The sequence below is a fragment of the Sminthopsis crassicaudata genome, chromosome 5, assembly GCF_048593235.1.
Source record: "Sminthopsis crassicaudata isolate SCR6 chromosome 5, ASM4859323v1, whole genome shotgun sequence".
NCBI classification, from domain to species: domain Eukaryota; kingdom Metazoa; phylum Chordata; class Mammalia; order Dasyuromorphia; family Dasyuridae; genus Sminthopsis; species Sminthopsis crassicaudata.
Window position 1 is genome coordinate 83,404,743 of NC_133621.1, and position 16,706 is coordinate 83,421,448.

Sequence of the window (16,706 nt, forward strand, 5' to 3'; positions counted from 1 at the left end):
AGTAGTTTTGATGACATTTTTTAAAGTTAAAGAAAAATAACAATGTGTTAAACTGATGCTAAGTGAAGTGAGCAGAACCAAGAGAACATTGTGCACAGTAACAAGATTATGTGATAACCAACTGTGATGAAACGTGGTTCTTTTCAATAATCAGATGATTCAAGGTAATTCCAAGACTTGTGATGGGAAGGGTCATCTGTACCCAGAAAGAGGACTATGGAGACTGCATGCAGTTCAAAGCATAGTATTTTCACCTTTTTGTTGCTGTTGTTTGCTTTTTCTTATTTTTTTCCTCTTTTAATCGGATTTTTCTTGTGCAGCATGACAAATATGAAAATGCTTAGAAGAATTGCACATGTTTAACCTATATCAGACTACTAAAAGTCTTAGAATGGGGGGAAGGTAAGAAAAAAATTTGGAACACAAGGCTTTGCAGAGGTAAATACTGAAAACTATGTTTGCATATATTTGAAAAATAAAACATTTTAAAATTTTAAAAGAAAATTTAAAAAATAAATGACCATAATAACCATGTAAGTTCTTCGAAAATTATAAAGCACTATAAAATGATATCAATATTTACATATTTAATGTAACAAAATGTAACAAATTATAAAAAAGAAAATACTTAAGAGCAGTTAGAATTTATTTAGAAATAAGATAAATAGCTTTGAGAGAACAAAGGCTGTGGTTTACTTAGGTGCTACCTGATTAGCATACTGTGATTATCTTTTTTTTTTTTTTAAACAAAACAAAACAAATCCCTCTTTTGAGGTTAAAACTATGAGAAATATCTAAAGCTAAAAAAGTCTTGAACTAGGCTGAAAGAATTATTGTCGCTACCACGGATTAAGTCTAATAACAGGATTGCTACAAAAAGTTAAGTAGAAAACAACAGCAACAACAACAACAAAAAAAAAACCCCTACTTCTTTAAAATAAATCTTTAATGTATGATCTAAAACCATGTACCAAAATACTATATCAAATAATGAAAAGGGGATATGGTGTGGTAGAAAAGAAGAGGAGCATTTCCAGATTTCAAAATACATTAATGCCAGGAATCAAAAAATATTTAATAATCATTAAAAACAGAAATGGAGATTGGTAGAATGGACAAGACAAAGGACAATCATAAATAATGGAATTTGATAAGTCTGATGTTTAGTAAACCCCAAAACAAATTGCCTAGACAAAACTCCCCATTTGACAAGGATAGGAAAATTGGAAAGCAGTCAGGCAGAAATTAGACCTAGATTGACATATCACAGTTTGAAATAAATTCAAATGTGCATGTGTTCTGATGTTAACGAACATCCCAAAAAATTATTAGAAATGAATACCATATACCTGGGAATAAAGGTAAAAATTAGATCTTTAACATGTTATGGATAGAGACAATTATAAAATACAAAGTTAATCATTTTGATTACATAAAATGACACGTTCCTACACAAATAAAATTAAAGCATTTTGAATGTGAAGGCCAGTGATAAATGAGATAAATTTTAGATCAATTATCTCTAGCAAATTTGTCACCATCCATAACAAAAAGGAAACAAGAAGAAATATATAATATAAAGGCATTCTTCAACAGTTAGTCCAAGGACAGAAACAATTCTTTAAAAAAAATAATAAACCAAAAAAACACCCTGTAACCTTTTAACAACTAGATGAAAATAAGTTCCACGTCATTAATAATGACAATAATTCAAATCAATACAACCTTCTGGGTTCATCTAATATTATAGCTCAACTGGAAAATATAAAAATAGGAATTGTGTGAAAACAGGTATTACTGGTGAAGTTGAGTCAGTACACCTGTTTTACAGAGCAATTTGGAATCCTGTAAATAAATATCTAACTTGTCCATACAATATATGAATTTCATGGAACTTTATGAAGTCATAAGAAATGATAAAAATGTTGAATAAGCTATGGAAAGCATTATTTGAATTTGTCAAGTAAAACAAGAAGAGCCAAGAAAATAATAAACAAATCTCTCCAAAGACATAAACGAAAAAAACAAAAAAATTGAAAATGTTTCAAAATTAAAAAATAAAGAGCAAAGAACAAACTGAGCCCCAAAGAGAAAAGCCACCTCTCCCTATCTCCATTCTTTTGCAAATCAAGGGGTTGTTCTTCCCACCCCGTCCCCCAAAAGTATTGTGTGGATTTTTTTCTTTTCTGATAGATGAAAAATACTTAGTGTCAGGAAGACTTGAGTTCAGATTGTACTTCAGACACTTACCAGCTGTGTGACCCTGAGGAAGTCACTTTCAATTTCCCCAACTGTAAAATGTGGATAAGGGCTGTAAGGATCAAATGAGATAATATTTGTAAAGAGTTTAAGCATTGTGCCTGGAATACAGAAGGGGTGGCTTAATAAATGCTTTTTTCCTTCCTTTTCTTCCTTTTTTTGAAATAAAAAAATCTTTGATCATTCTTGTAGAGGAGTGACATCAGAAGGAATTTAAGCAATGTGGAAAACAAGGAGCATCTATAAAAATGTATTTTTCAAAAAAAGAATTATTACTATAATTATTTGGTCTATTTTTTAGCTATATACAAGTGGTGTTGTTTTTCTCTTTCCATTCTTTAATATAAGGAATGACTCTGGGAAGGAAAGGAGAGGGTCATATAGGAAAATGTCGATGCTGGGTGGAGGGAGAGCAAAAACTTTTAAAAAGCAAAGTCTGAGGGGTATATAGAATGTGACTGAGATGGAAGAATTAAGAAAAACAGAAAAAAAAAGTCAATTTTCAAATCAAAATATATACTGTCACAAGTATAAAATAAGTATTCAGTTAGTAAGTCCAAAACTACATTAACATTGTACTGAAGATAGTAAGGCATATCCCACTATTATCTTGGGAAAATCACTAATTTCTCTGTCTCAGTCTCTTCATCTATGTAAGACAGAACCTAAATGGTAATCACTACAATTCTATTATCATTTTAGGCTTTACTCCAAGGGTTTGCATAATTAAAAAATCATATATGTTCAGAGTAAATATTTTAGAGAAAATATTGCTAGTACCTTAATTTTCTTATCTGAACCATAGAAAAACCTTGGGTTCAACCCAATCATTTATTAAGTGCTTACTAGAAACACAATGGATAGAACTAGCCTCTAATGCTGAAGTCAATCTCTGACACACACTAGCTGTGTGATCTTGGACAAGTCACTTAACCTGTCTGTAATCTAAGCTGGGGCTTCTGAAATGTTTTCTATTCACAACCTCTCTTTGTCAAAGAAATTTTTATGCAACCCTGTCTCAAGTCTGAGTCAAGATGTTTCTGACAGCATCCATGTATGCACAGTACAAAGTGCACAGTGTTTTGAGTTCAGAACCAAGGCTGCAATTAAGTTTTGCAATGTAATATGGGCAAGCACTGTCAGAAACACTTCAGATTCATTATGTGTTTGACTTTGTATTAATTGTTGGTGGTTATGTTCAGAAATCTTTAACTGTTGCCAAATTTTTCATAATCCCCACATTCAGCTATTTGTCTCACACTATGAGAAGCTTTGCTCTAAGGAATTCTCTAAGATGCTGATTTGCATCTGTAAAGAGTTTCTTCATTTGGGATTTCCTTGAACCAAAGAGCCTACAGGTCTAATCTCCATCCCTACTATTTTCTGGGTGTTGGGGATATATTATTATTTTTTTTTTTTGAGGCAATTGGGGTTAAGTGACTTGCCCAGGGTCACACAGCTGGGAAGTGTTAAGTGTCTGAGACCAGATTTGAACTCCGGTCGTCCTGACTTCAGGGCTGGTGCTTTATCCACTGCAACACCTGGCTGCCCCTGTTAGAGATATATTAACAAAAATCAATCAGTCCCTACTCCTAAAGGACCTTACATTCTATAGGAGAGATAAAATAATACATACAAATAATTAAACAGAAGATTCTAAGATATCAAATAATAAATCTTTATAGTCAAAAACTTGATTTAAAGGATAAACTAACATTTCTTTTTAAGCAACCATTTTACTAGAAAAGTTATTGCTTTTATCACTGTAGCAAGGGTTTGTCTATTCCCTACTATTTTTCAGCAATGTATAGAAAATCTTACTGTAGAATTCAAGGATAGAACATTTTAGCTCCTGTGACTGATTTCTCAGAAGTTAACATTAAGTACAAGATACTCATTTGGGCCTATAAAGGGGCACATCAAAAATAGGATTTTCTTTCTCATCATAAAGCAAAAGCAATTACGGCTGTAAATTAAACTTCAGGAAGAGTTTGTAAATGTGATAAATGTGTAAACTGTTTTAGTAGTGTCAATGGAAGGTTTAGCAAATTGACCTCAATTCTTATCTTGACAAAGAAAGATGACTGTATCCACTTAAAACTCAATGTTGTGCTATCAGCCAACAGAACCTCTCACACAAATTATTTCACACGGTTTATCATAATGCTAGAAAAGGAAAATAGTGGTTAAAACCTAGATATTCCTACTTTGACATTTAAGAAAATCAATTAAAGCTAAAAACTTTAATTTGCCTTTTCATGAAAATAAGTTTTATTTCAAATGTAGCTAAGACATTTATAAAATCTATATTAACTAAAATTCTTATAAGACAATAAAATCTTGCTCAGTGTAAATATAATTTTGCTTTAATTATTTAAAAAAAGCATTTATTATCTACTTTAGGCCAGGTACTACATATGCAAAGACAGAAACAAAAAAAAAAAAAGAAAGTCTGTCAACACGTAATGAACATTCAAGTCCAAAACAATATGCATTTATACATGCATACATATGTGTATGTATGTACAAGAATGTGTATATATATATATATATGTATATATATATATATATATATATATATATATATATATACACACACACACATACAAAAATGCAGTTACTTAGAATGTGAAGAATTCTAGTAATTGGGGAAACAAAACAAAGACTTCATTTAGAAGGTGACATTTGTATGAAATCTAGAACCTTCTTTTGGTTATATAGTTTTTTTAAGTGCTATTTTTCCACCCTCCCAGGAATATTTTAAATCTACAGGAGAGGTAGAAACAGGGGAAAGAGATTGCCTTTGTCGTTATTTTTTGTGCTATATGTTTTTCATCCAATATTAGCGATCTAAATTTCCTTATCTTTAGAAGAATTAATTTTCAACTCATTGTGGCTACTGAAATTAACAATTTAAAAAAATCCAAATCTTTTGAAAAGAAAGATGAACTTTTACTTTTTTTCTTTAAGAACTGTAAGAATTAATTGGCAGGAAGAGATTCTGCAGTTTAACTAGGAATTCTGTAACAACAATTTGCATTTTTATTGCCAAACAACAAAAACAAAAAAATCCTTAATGCCCTTCCAATGCATTTGCCCAGGGTGCAACAATACACACACACACACACACACACACACACACACACACACACACACACACACACACACACACACACACATTAAATGTCACAACTGAAAAATATGTTTTCTGACATAATATATGAAATCTGTTATCAATTAACAAGGTCCTGGGATCTAATTAAACGCTTAAAGAAAAATAACATCTGTTATAATAATTACAACCAGAAAAGAAGACTTACATAATATAACTGGCAAAGATAAATAATTAAAAGTACCAAATAGATAAAATGGATTATTTCAATTGAGAAACTAAGTTCTAATGAGGTACTAATTTTTTAAAGAGACACAAGAAATATCTTTATATTTAAAGTTTATTTAGAAATAGAAAATACAAGTAATTTAATTAAATTGTGCAAATCTATATTACAGCAATCTGAACAAATTGTAAATTCAGGGATGCATTAGTACCATAGTCAGTGCAATCAAAACATTATCAGCTATCCTCACTGCTACTAATGCTGATTCTCATAAGTGAAATGTGTTGTAAAATCAGGCAGAATGGTCTGGATAGAGACTATAGTAGACTTGTAGAATGAATAAGCATTCCTTAATTAGCCCATCAGGTTAAGTGCAAGCATTAATGGGCCTTTCCTAAAGTCTAGCATGACATCTTTCTCCAAACATGGCCAAGAAGAAAGTTCCATTAGCAATATTAATACAAGCTTAGTTGATCATTTTCATTCAATTAACTTCTTTCAATTAAATAGATAGCTTGACAAAAGCAGTGATAAAAGACCTGAAGGGACAGCTGATGACTCGAACTGAACATTAGTGTGCGAGAGGTCGCTGGTATTAAACGGACTGTAAATCTAGCATTCAATTTGGAAAATGCATTTCTTCTGCTCTCAGTCTGTTAATGAACAATTTTAGCTGACTAGATATGTTTGCCGCAGAAATTTCATGGCAAGTCAAGCACCCTTTTTCTCTTTTTTTTCCCCCTACAATAGTTAAATTCTTAGTGGTGTTAGTTTTTTGCCACTGTAACTTACTACTTCTTGCCTGCCATACATAGTTAAAGGATAAGAATATGCTGAAGATATTTTGAAATAATTTACATTAAGACCACATTAAATTAATATTCTTATTTTTATTGCAGTATATCAAGTAAAATGTGATAATTAGAAAAAGCAAATCTGTAAAAGATCTTATAAAAATAATATGGCAACAAAGTAACATTAATAATTTGACAACTGGAAAATTTGCTGAATTCCAATGGTATTCTAAAATAATTTTTTCCTCATTAAAACTGAAACAAGCTAGGGGAAAAAAAAAAGCTTTATTTCCTTTGAATTACACTAGTTTAAAAGGAAAAATGCACACACTGTACCTTGAATAACTGAATCCATCGTTTTTGTTCCATTTGTATACATTGCTGCATTTCAGTATTAGTTGTAACTCCCACACTTTTAAATGCTACAATATATTCTTCACGAACTTCTGGTTTAGTTTCAGGATAAGCCAATTTGATGATTCCTAAGCAAGCATCTCGAAGGCATCGTGATAATATTATAAGCTCTTGTAATGTAAAAGGCATCATTGATGATTGTCTTTGACCTACAACTGAAAAAAACAAAAAAGAAAAAAAAAAAACCCTGTTATATTTTCTTATAAAATTAGTGTCATTTTTCATAAAGTTAATTGTCTGGTGAACTCTATTACTCTTGTGCTACTTCCTAAATTTATTAAGCAATATAATCAGGGAAAGCCAATCTTCAAAATGCTTACCTTCTATGGGATCACCGAAGAATTCATTATCATGAATGGAAATTAGCGAATGACTAAACAAGGAACTAAAAAGGTAAAAGAGTGGGATGATTCGACTGGAATCTTCTAAAGACATGGGAGAACCTCTTGATATGACCTGAAGCAATGGTACCATGGACCTTGAATTGAGGGAACAAAAAAGAAAATTTACAATCCATATAAGATTAGTGTGTGTGTGTGTGTGTGTGTGTGTGTGTGTGAATTAATGATGCTTAGCAACTAAGAACCAATTAGGGCAGCTAGAAAATGGAAGATTATTTCCTGATGTAGAGTACCAAACCATTAGAAATGTCCCAGAAAAAAGAAAGACTGAGATGTTGAGGAGTGATTCCTATATGGCCTATAAAGTCCCTTCCAACCCAAAGACTCCATAGTTTTACAAAACACTTGGTAACTTTGCTTCCTTTACAAGTACAAAATTCAATTGGGCAAAAGGTATGTGAAGCCTAAAAAATAATCTTACCACCAGAAAAACAATTAATTAGCATAATCCTTAAAAATACTGTGGTTTGAAACTCCTATGTCTGCACATGATATTGTGTAAATCATTATCACCCTGCCAGTATATTTTAGGAGTCTGACAAATAGATATATAATCCCAACACAAGAAATATTTACCTTTTCTTTTAAGTCATCAATTTCTATGAGGACAGATGCTTCATTCTTAGTAACTGTTTTAGCAACCAAATTTACTGCCTTGCAAAACAATGGGTGTTTCATAAATCATTAAAAGTTCTTTATTTTTTTTCATTTTGAATAAATTTTAATCTTAGAAAGAGTTCTAATAAATGTGCTTACTCTCTTGCTCCAGAAAGTAATTATGGCATTTTTTAAAAAACAGTTTTTCCTCTGACTCTGACCCTAATTATAATTCTGACTTTTCTCTATAGTCATATACAAAGGCTCCAATACCACAGATTTGTGAATCTGTAAGCAGTAACTGTGTGACCTTGGACAAATCATTTAATTCTCTTTGACTCAGCTTTTTTGATAGTAAAAGGATAATTAGAAAAAAAAAAAAATTAGTCATTAATTAAATGACCTTTAAGATCTCTTTTCTAAAGGAACACTGGGAAACAAATGTAAACTGTGAGTACTTTTTTTTTTCTTCCCAGATTATTTTTACCTTCCGAATACAAGTCTTCCTTTGCAACAACAACAACAACAACTAAATTCGGTTCTGCACATATATATTGCACCGAGGATATACTATAAGATATTTAATATGTATGGGAATGCCTGCCATCTAGGGGAGGGGATGGAGGGAAGGAGGGGGAAAAACTCAGAACAGAAAGGAGTACAAGGGATAATGTTGTAAAAAAAAAAAAAAAAAAATTACCTATGCATATGTACTGTCAAAAAAAAAAGTTATAATTATAAAATTAATTTTAAAAAGTAAAAAAAAAACTCTCTTCTAACACCAAAATTCAATTATTTTAGAAAAGCAGATAAATAGAAAAGGATACTTTAATAATAAGCAATCCTGACTTTATTTTAAACAGCCCATAAACCTCTGGGAAACAAGCATAAGACTGGCAAAAAGGATCAAAACTCTTACTCCTTAAAAACAGGCCTAAGACAGGAGTTAGGGAAACACAAATCGCCTTTTTTTCCTATTGATTTCTCTTACTACATACTTCAATTCAATTGAAGCTCATTTTAAAATGGATCAATCTCAAATAGTTATAAACAAATAGGAATTGTTACTGTATTGGAAATAATAATAGTTTAGGAGTCAGAAAATTTAACATTAAGAGGATCTATTATAGACTAGCTTTTAACACCTTACATAAATACTTCAATTTCTGTACCTAATAACTTCAGAGAAATTCAAACTCTTAGCAGTCCCTTTACAACTTTTCAAAGATGTTAGAGAAAAAGGATTTAGCATCAATCATCCAAGTACATAAATTTAAGATTGGAATAAGAATGGTGACCCTAAATAAACTTTCTCTTTGCACCTAAAAAAAAAAAAAAAAAAAAAAGAATGGTGACTTGTTTTGGCAATTATTAGTGAGAAAGCTTCTATCTAGCTGTCATATTTTCTCCAACACATACTCATAGCTTCCTAAAGCATTGAACAGTTAAATGATTTATCCAGGATTATAAAAAGAATGTGTCAAAACCTAACAAGTCCAGACTGAATCCTAAACAGAAATCCCTGTATCTATTATACCATATTGCCTCACCATTTACTAAGCACTATAAAATAACAAAATTTTGATTGGATCAGCATCCAAAACTAATTTTCAAAGAGCACCCTTTAGAGCTTAAAATGCATTCACAGAATTCATCCCTACATTGAAAAGATATGGCATACAAATCTTTCTTGTGCTTATGGAACACAATTCCAAAGGATTCATGATGAAGCCTACTATCCAACTCTATAAACAGAACTAATAAACTCAAAGTGCAGGGGGAAGCATATTTTCTTCTATTTCTTTCCTTTTCTTGTTTTTCCCTCTTGGAACATAATTAATGCAGAATCATGTTTTACATAGCTATAAATATTTCCAATGAGATTTCTTTTCCTTGCTTTTTAAATGGGCAGGGATCGGTAAAGGTGAAGGAAAGAACATGGAACGGAATAAAAACAAAATTGAATTATTTTTTTAAAAAGCATTTTCATTACGACTGCTTTCCTTTGTTATTATCATCATCTCCAATGTGGTAGAGAGCACAGGAATAATTATCCTCCTTTTATTGATGAAATTAAAACTAAGAAAAGTTATTAAAATCTATATCAAGCTAGCATAAAGAGAAAGAACAGGATCTGAATATGACAGTGTTGGTTGTTGAGGGGTGGAGGTGGGTGGTTTGAGGAATTATGCTCCCTATGTCTAAGAGGGGAAGGCAGATTTTAAAGCACAATATAAGAAATTAAGCTTATTTTGATATCAAAAAATTTGTTGCATGTTAATATTTCTGACCATTTTATATTTAATATTTTTAAAAGAATAATATATATAATTTATAATATATGTCACTCAATATATGAAGTCTTATATAATGAGAATTGTAATCAACAACAATTAGAAGTGAATTTTTAAGACTTCTTGCTATAAAATACCTTTTCTGCCACATTTTCTATCTGCACTGCAAAGAATATTAGCTTTTTACATAATAGTGTTTGAGAAAAGTTGCATTAAGACAATAGAAGTGTAATATGAAATCACATTATAAATAGGTTCTATGATCTCACAATAGTAGAATGTTTTAGGGAAATAAATATTTAACATCTTTAGTAAAAGGCTCTATAAAAGATTTCTCACCAACTTTTTATTCATTCATATTTTAATAACAAATGGATTTGAATTTCAGTAGGATGAATAAAGATCAGCTATATATGGAAAACCTGTTTTGCAAGGGATCCTTAAGTAACTAAAGCAACCTGATAACGAATGTTAATATAATACAATATAAAGTTAAGGCCTGCCCCTCAGGGACCAAAATTACTGATGCACTCCACCCATCAATACCTTTTCGGCAAAAATACCTGTCAAACCTGATACAGCTGATAATTACAATTTCAATAAATCTAAAACAATGAAGGCAGAATCATATTAGAAATATCCGCTACATTCCATAGATATAATAGGAGACCCAAAAATTGGTCAATCCAACGACTTTTCCCCTGCCTCTTCTTTTAGCTATTTCTTCACTTTGTCAGACACAAAGAAGTTGCCAAAGAATTGACTGACTGAGTGATATTGGGTAAAGGCTTCATTGAGCTGTCTTGGCATCTGCTTGCCTGCATATTAACTAGTATTTCACACAGTGAATAATAAACAAATAAAGCTAGTTAAAACAGTAAAATGCAAAGCTATACCTAGTCCTGAACTATAAAATGTAGTTATGCGAATACCAGCTATTTTTTCTTCAAGTGATTTTAATTATTATAATGCACATTTTTAAAATATGAAATTAAGTTCTGAATTCTTTTAAAAATAGCATGGTTACCCCCTTTTAGAATAGTTTAAAAATAATCCTCCTGTAAATTAGGAAGGGAGAACTAGAAAACTTAAGAGATTTCTTTTAGAACTATAACATACAATATAGGCCCATTATTGAGGGCAACTTGAAGCTTTAATGCCTATTTAAATGCTTATTTAATACTACCCTGTATTACAATTTTGAGTAATTATTTTCAAAGTAAACACAAAAATAATTTCTCTGTCCTCCCCCAGAAAGGGTACTTTATAGCAAGAAGTCTTAAAAATTCACTTCTAATTGTTGTTGATTACAATTCTCATTACATAAGACTTCATATATTGAATGACATATATTATAAATGAGTTCAGCAAAACAAGAATCAGACAATCAAATGTGATATTTGTGAAACAATTACCACAGAGCCTAGCACATAGTAGAAGCTTAATAAAATGCTTGCTCCCTCCCCAGATTATAAGAAACATTTAAGCATTTAACACAATCTAAACATTTAGAGTACATAGATAATTTTGCCTAGAGCACTAAGAAAATTCAGTTTACTCTAGCCCTGTATTAGTTTACTTAAATATTTTCATGAATTAAACACCACCAAAATCATAATTTAAAAACCTGTCATAATTACACCAATCCTATCAATAATTGTTGGGGGAAGAATTGGGGAGGAGAGGAGAGAAGGGGCACCATGCTGTTAATTAAGAATCTGATAAAATTAATATCCTATTTTTCTTTCACAGATCATAGCTCCACTTCCTGGCTAAGGTGCATTTGTTCCTAACAAATAAGAAATAATCAAGCAGATTTACAAGCAATATCTGTTGCTAAGCTGTGACACCACAACAACTAAGTGAAAATTTCCTGTCATCCTGACTCCCAATCTCATTCTCTATTAAGCTAAACTGCACCAAGTACAGCCAACAGGTGGTAAGCCATAACAGATTAAAAGACAAAAAGTCAGCTAAAAATCTCAACAAATGAAGGTTTGCACTACTCTAGAGTGAAGTAAGTTAATTTAAATAACAAATTCATTCTTTTATATGATTTCCTACAAAATACTGTAAAGTATGAGTAAAGATATACTAAATTTAAATCTGGTTTGAGCATTAATTTAGCTAGTGAAGACCTTTATAATAATCAGGTTATCAACAGTAAAAATGATACATAGTATCATAGCACCAAATAGTATTATTATGAGAACTAAAGGATTAAATGACAATCTCAATGTCTTAATGGGGCAAGCTATTCAACCTCAGTATAGATTCTAGCAACAACATCTATTTCTTTCTAGAAAGGAGATTTAAATAGGTCTAGTCAAGGTAGGGATGTTTATGGTCAATGCCAAAAGGCCCTAAAAGGCAAAAATGATTTCCCTATGACTCCTAAACTCTCATGGCATCTTCTCTAAGTTTTTTCATCTTGGATCACTGTGCCACTATCCAGATGTGGGCTTCACAAGATACTACAACAGCTGGAGTGGCATTTGATTTTGTGCCAACAAAGAACATGATTCTAGTAGTCAGAATAGTTCCTGATAATACAGGAATTCAAGGTGTGAGTGAATCTTTGGTCTTCCAAAGTTAGCTTGCAACTGTGATTTGAATACTACAATTCCCTCCAACAACACCATTTTCATATCTGTAGTTTTTCCCACTTAGGAAATAGGTTTTTCTTTCCTTTTCTCATTTTTTCTTTTTTAACAACAACAGCAAAAACAAAATCCTTGGGATAATAGGTACTAAATGAAATCTACTCTAATTGGCTTCCAAGTAGAACTACTTTTGCAATCAACAGAAAGAACTGGGAAACATCTTATCTAAAACAGTAGAGTGGGAACTGGAAACAATAAGATGAAGCTTCCAAAATGAATCTATCACAATTCAAAGAAATACAAATTAATAAGTAATAACAGAAGAAATGCTCATTTCAAACTGGATTCAAATCTAGAAATAGCTTGATTTTTTATTACCTTGGAGAACACCTACACTTCACTCCTGAAAACTGAAAAAATTTTTCTGCATGTTACTAGCACAGAGTACTTTCTAACAATGGACTTTTATATAGGAAAATCTTTTATACAGGAAATACCAGACTACTGCCTGGTAAAGATCACAATGATACATATGTATCATTTAAACGAGTTTCTTTGAATTTAAGAATGAATGTGTGGGAGGGGGGCAACTAGGTGGCGCAGTGGACAGAGCACCAGCCCTGAATTCAGGAGGACCCAAATTCAAATCTGGTCTCAGACACTTAACACTTCCTAGCTGTGTGACCCTGGGCAAGTCACTTAATCCCAAATGCCTCAGCAAAAATATAGAAAAATAAATAAATAAATAAATAAATAAATAAATAAATAGATACATAAATACATAAATAAATAAATGTGATAGAGGCAGCTAGGTGGTGCAATGGATAGAGCATCCTGAAGACAAGAGGACCTGATTTCAAATCTGGTCTCAGACACTTAGCACTTCCTAGCTGTGTGACCCTGGGCAAGTCACTTAATCCCAAATGCCTCAGCAAAAATAAAGAAATAAAGAATGAATGTGGTATTTTGTTCATTGCCATTTAAAAAATGAATTTAATAAATTTTGGCTAATAATATACATGGATTGTCAGGTAAACATGAAAATTTTCCAAAGAACAATGTGATATATAGTTTGAGAACAAAAAAATCAAAAAGATCTATGTTTAAATTTTGAGCCTCAGTTTATTCATAAGTAAAATGGAAATAATCATATCTATAGTTGATAAGGTTATTGGGAGCCTCAAAAGAAATAATATACATGACACTTTGGTAATGCATTTAGCCAATTTTAAAGTGTTTTAAGTTACAAAAGAAAGGAAAATTTAGAGATTTTACCAAAGAGAAAAGGTCAAATAATAAGAATAGACATTTTTCAGATGAAGAAAATAAAGTCATCTATAGTAATGAAAAAAGTGCTTTAAATTAACTATTGATTAAAGAAATGCAAATTAAAACAATTCTGAGGTACTATCTCACATCTCTCAGATTTGCTAAGATGACAGGTAATATAATGATAAATGTTGGAAGGGATGTGGAACACTAATAGACCACTGGTAGAGTTATGAACTGATCCAACTATTCTGGAGAGAAATTTGGAACTATGCCCAAAGGGCTATAAAACTGTTCTTTGATCCAGTAGTGCCACTACTGGGTCTGAGTCCCAAGGAAATCATAAAAAGGGGAAAAGGTCCCACACGTGCAAAAAATGTTTGTAGCAGCTCTTTTTGTGGTAGCAAAGAATTGGAAAATGAGTAGATGCCCATCAATTGGGGAATAGTTGAATAAATTATGGCATATGAAAGTAATGGAATATTGTTTTTTTTTAATTAATTTATTTTTTTTAATTCATTTTTCCAAATTATCCCCTCCCTCCCTCCACTCCCTCCCCCCGATGGCAGGCAATCCCATACATTTTACATGTATTACAATATACCTAGATACAATATATGTGTGTAAATACCTTTTTCTTGTTGCACATTAATTAATAGCTTCCGAAGGTATAAGTAACCTGGGTAGATAGACAGTAGTGCTAACAATTTACATTCACTTCCCAGTGTTCCTTCTCTGGGTATAGTTATTTCTGTCCATCATTGATCAACTGGAAGTGAGTTGGATCTTCTTTATGTTGAAGATTATGGAATATTGTTTTATAAAAAATGATGAATAAGTTAATTTTAGAGGGGTGTGGAAAGAATTACACGAACTAATGTTGAGCAAAACAAGCATAACCAGGAATGCATTGTACACAATAACAGGAAGATTATGAAACGATCAACAATAAAAGACTTCTCAGTGGTTCAATGAGCCAAAGCAATCCAATAAACTTTGCATGAAAAACACCATCTACATCCAGAGAGAGTACCATGAACACTGAACATAAATCAATACATGCTATGTTCATTTTTTTCTTTTTCTTGTTTATCTTTCTCTGGTGGTTTTCCCTTTTATTTTGATTTTTCTCTCCCAACATGATTCATAAGGAAATGTATTAAAAAGAAAAAGAAAAAAAAAAAAAAAAAAAAAAGAATGTACATATATAAACAGAAAAAAAATTTTTAAAGAGGAAATAGAGAAAAAGAAAAACTGTATAACTCCATATTTTTAATGCACTTGTGGAAATAGATTATGTGTACCAACATAAAAAAGATAAGAGGTACATATTTTAAATTCTCCTTATTTTAGGAATAGAAAGCATTTAAAATTATTTCCAATTACAAATATATTAAAATGACTAGCAAAATGCCTACTTGCAATAGCTTTGTCCATATTCATCCACTTTGTATATCAAAACTTGATTGCCCCATATCATTTCATCTCATTTTGCAAGCATTTAAAATACACACCCTGTAATCATCCGGGTTGTCATTGATGATATTAGATACCAAAGGTGTCTCAGAAACCTGGCATTAAAGGCTAAACTGTAGAGAAGCCTAAAAAGAGGGGGAAAAAAAATTACAGTAAGTAAATTCATACAATACATATTTATTTTTCATGGACAACATGATGTGCAAAATATGGGAAAATATTTACACTTTTAACATAATAATTTCACGGAGGCTTTGATAACCAATAGTCATAAGGCAAAAAGGCATTTAACATAAACAATCAAGATGCAAGCCCTTATTAGATCACATCAAGATCATTATAATAATCTGTTGATTATTCTCTGAGCATCAAGTCCATTCCAGTCCATTTTCCACTCAAATCATCAAATCAAAACATCAAACAGATCTGTCGTGCCCCAAACAATAGACTCCAGTATCAAACATAAAATGTTGATTGACATTCAAAACCCTTCATAACCTGTACAGCCTCTGACCTTTCCAACACTCCTATAACCTACTCTTTCCTGATCCTTCACATACCCTGATCAAGTGAAACTAGCCTCCTTGATGTGCAACTCACACCAGATTCTCTCTCTCTACTCCATGCAGCTTTATTGGCAGTCCCCTCCTTATGCCCTCTTCCCAGATTCTGTGAAATCCTTAAAGTTTCAGATAAAATCCTACCTTCTGCATGAAATCTTTCCTGATCTCCTATCCTATGTATCTTATTGTTTAATTGCTTGAATGTTGCTTTCCCCCAATTAGATTGTGAGTAACCAGATTGTTTTTCTTTGTATTCCCACTGCCTGGCAAAGGTAAGCATTCAAATGCTTATTGATTTGATTAGAGTTCAGCTATAGATATAGATGCAAATATAGGCTAAATGGTAATGGTACAGACAGGATCAGAATATAAGTCACAGCATCAGCACAACAATGACAACTATACCATACTATTTCTAATACATTGCAATATTTCTCACTGGGAATTACTAATACATAGTACCACCTCACAATAGCTAATCACTTTAATTTAATTTACTCAGAATGACTGGCATAAAACTGGAGGGTTCTCAAGTGATAAAAAGGCCAACTGAGTATAGATAATTTATCACAGTAGAAACCTAGGCAAAATATGTCAACCAATTCAATAGCTAACAAACAGGACATTTCCCAAAAGCCTGCTCTCTTAAGATCCCTCAATTTCAGTCAGAGTATAAAAGCAAAAAAAAAAAAAAAACT

General features: G+C 31.7%; 1 protein-coding gene across 4 annotated transcripts in view; it reads right to left on the minus strand.

The window, feature by feature from the left end:
* UBE3C (ubiquitin protein ligase E3C) overlaps positions 1-16,706 on the minus strand; it is a 169,985-nt gene that overhangs the window by 78,995 nt on the left and 74,284 nt on the right. For all 4 annotated transcript variants that reach the window (XM_074267316.1, XM_074267317.1, XM_074267314.1 and 1 more), the window contains exons 11-13: positions 15,484-15,570; positions 7,126-7,283; positions 6,728-6,960 (exon numbers count right to left, since the gene is read on the minus strand). In XM_074267316.1, the coding sequence (XP_074123417.1) occupies positions 6,728-6,960; positions 7,126-7,283; positions 15,484-15,570 (478 nt within the window). The remainder of the gene's footprint in view (positions 1-6,727; positions 6,961-7,125; positions 7,284-15,483; positions 15,571-16,706) is intronic.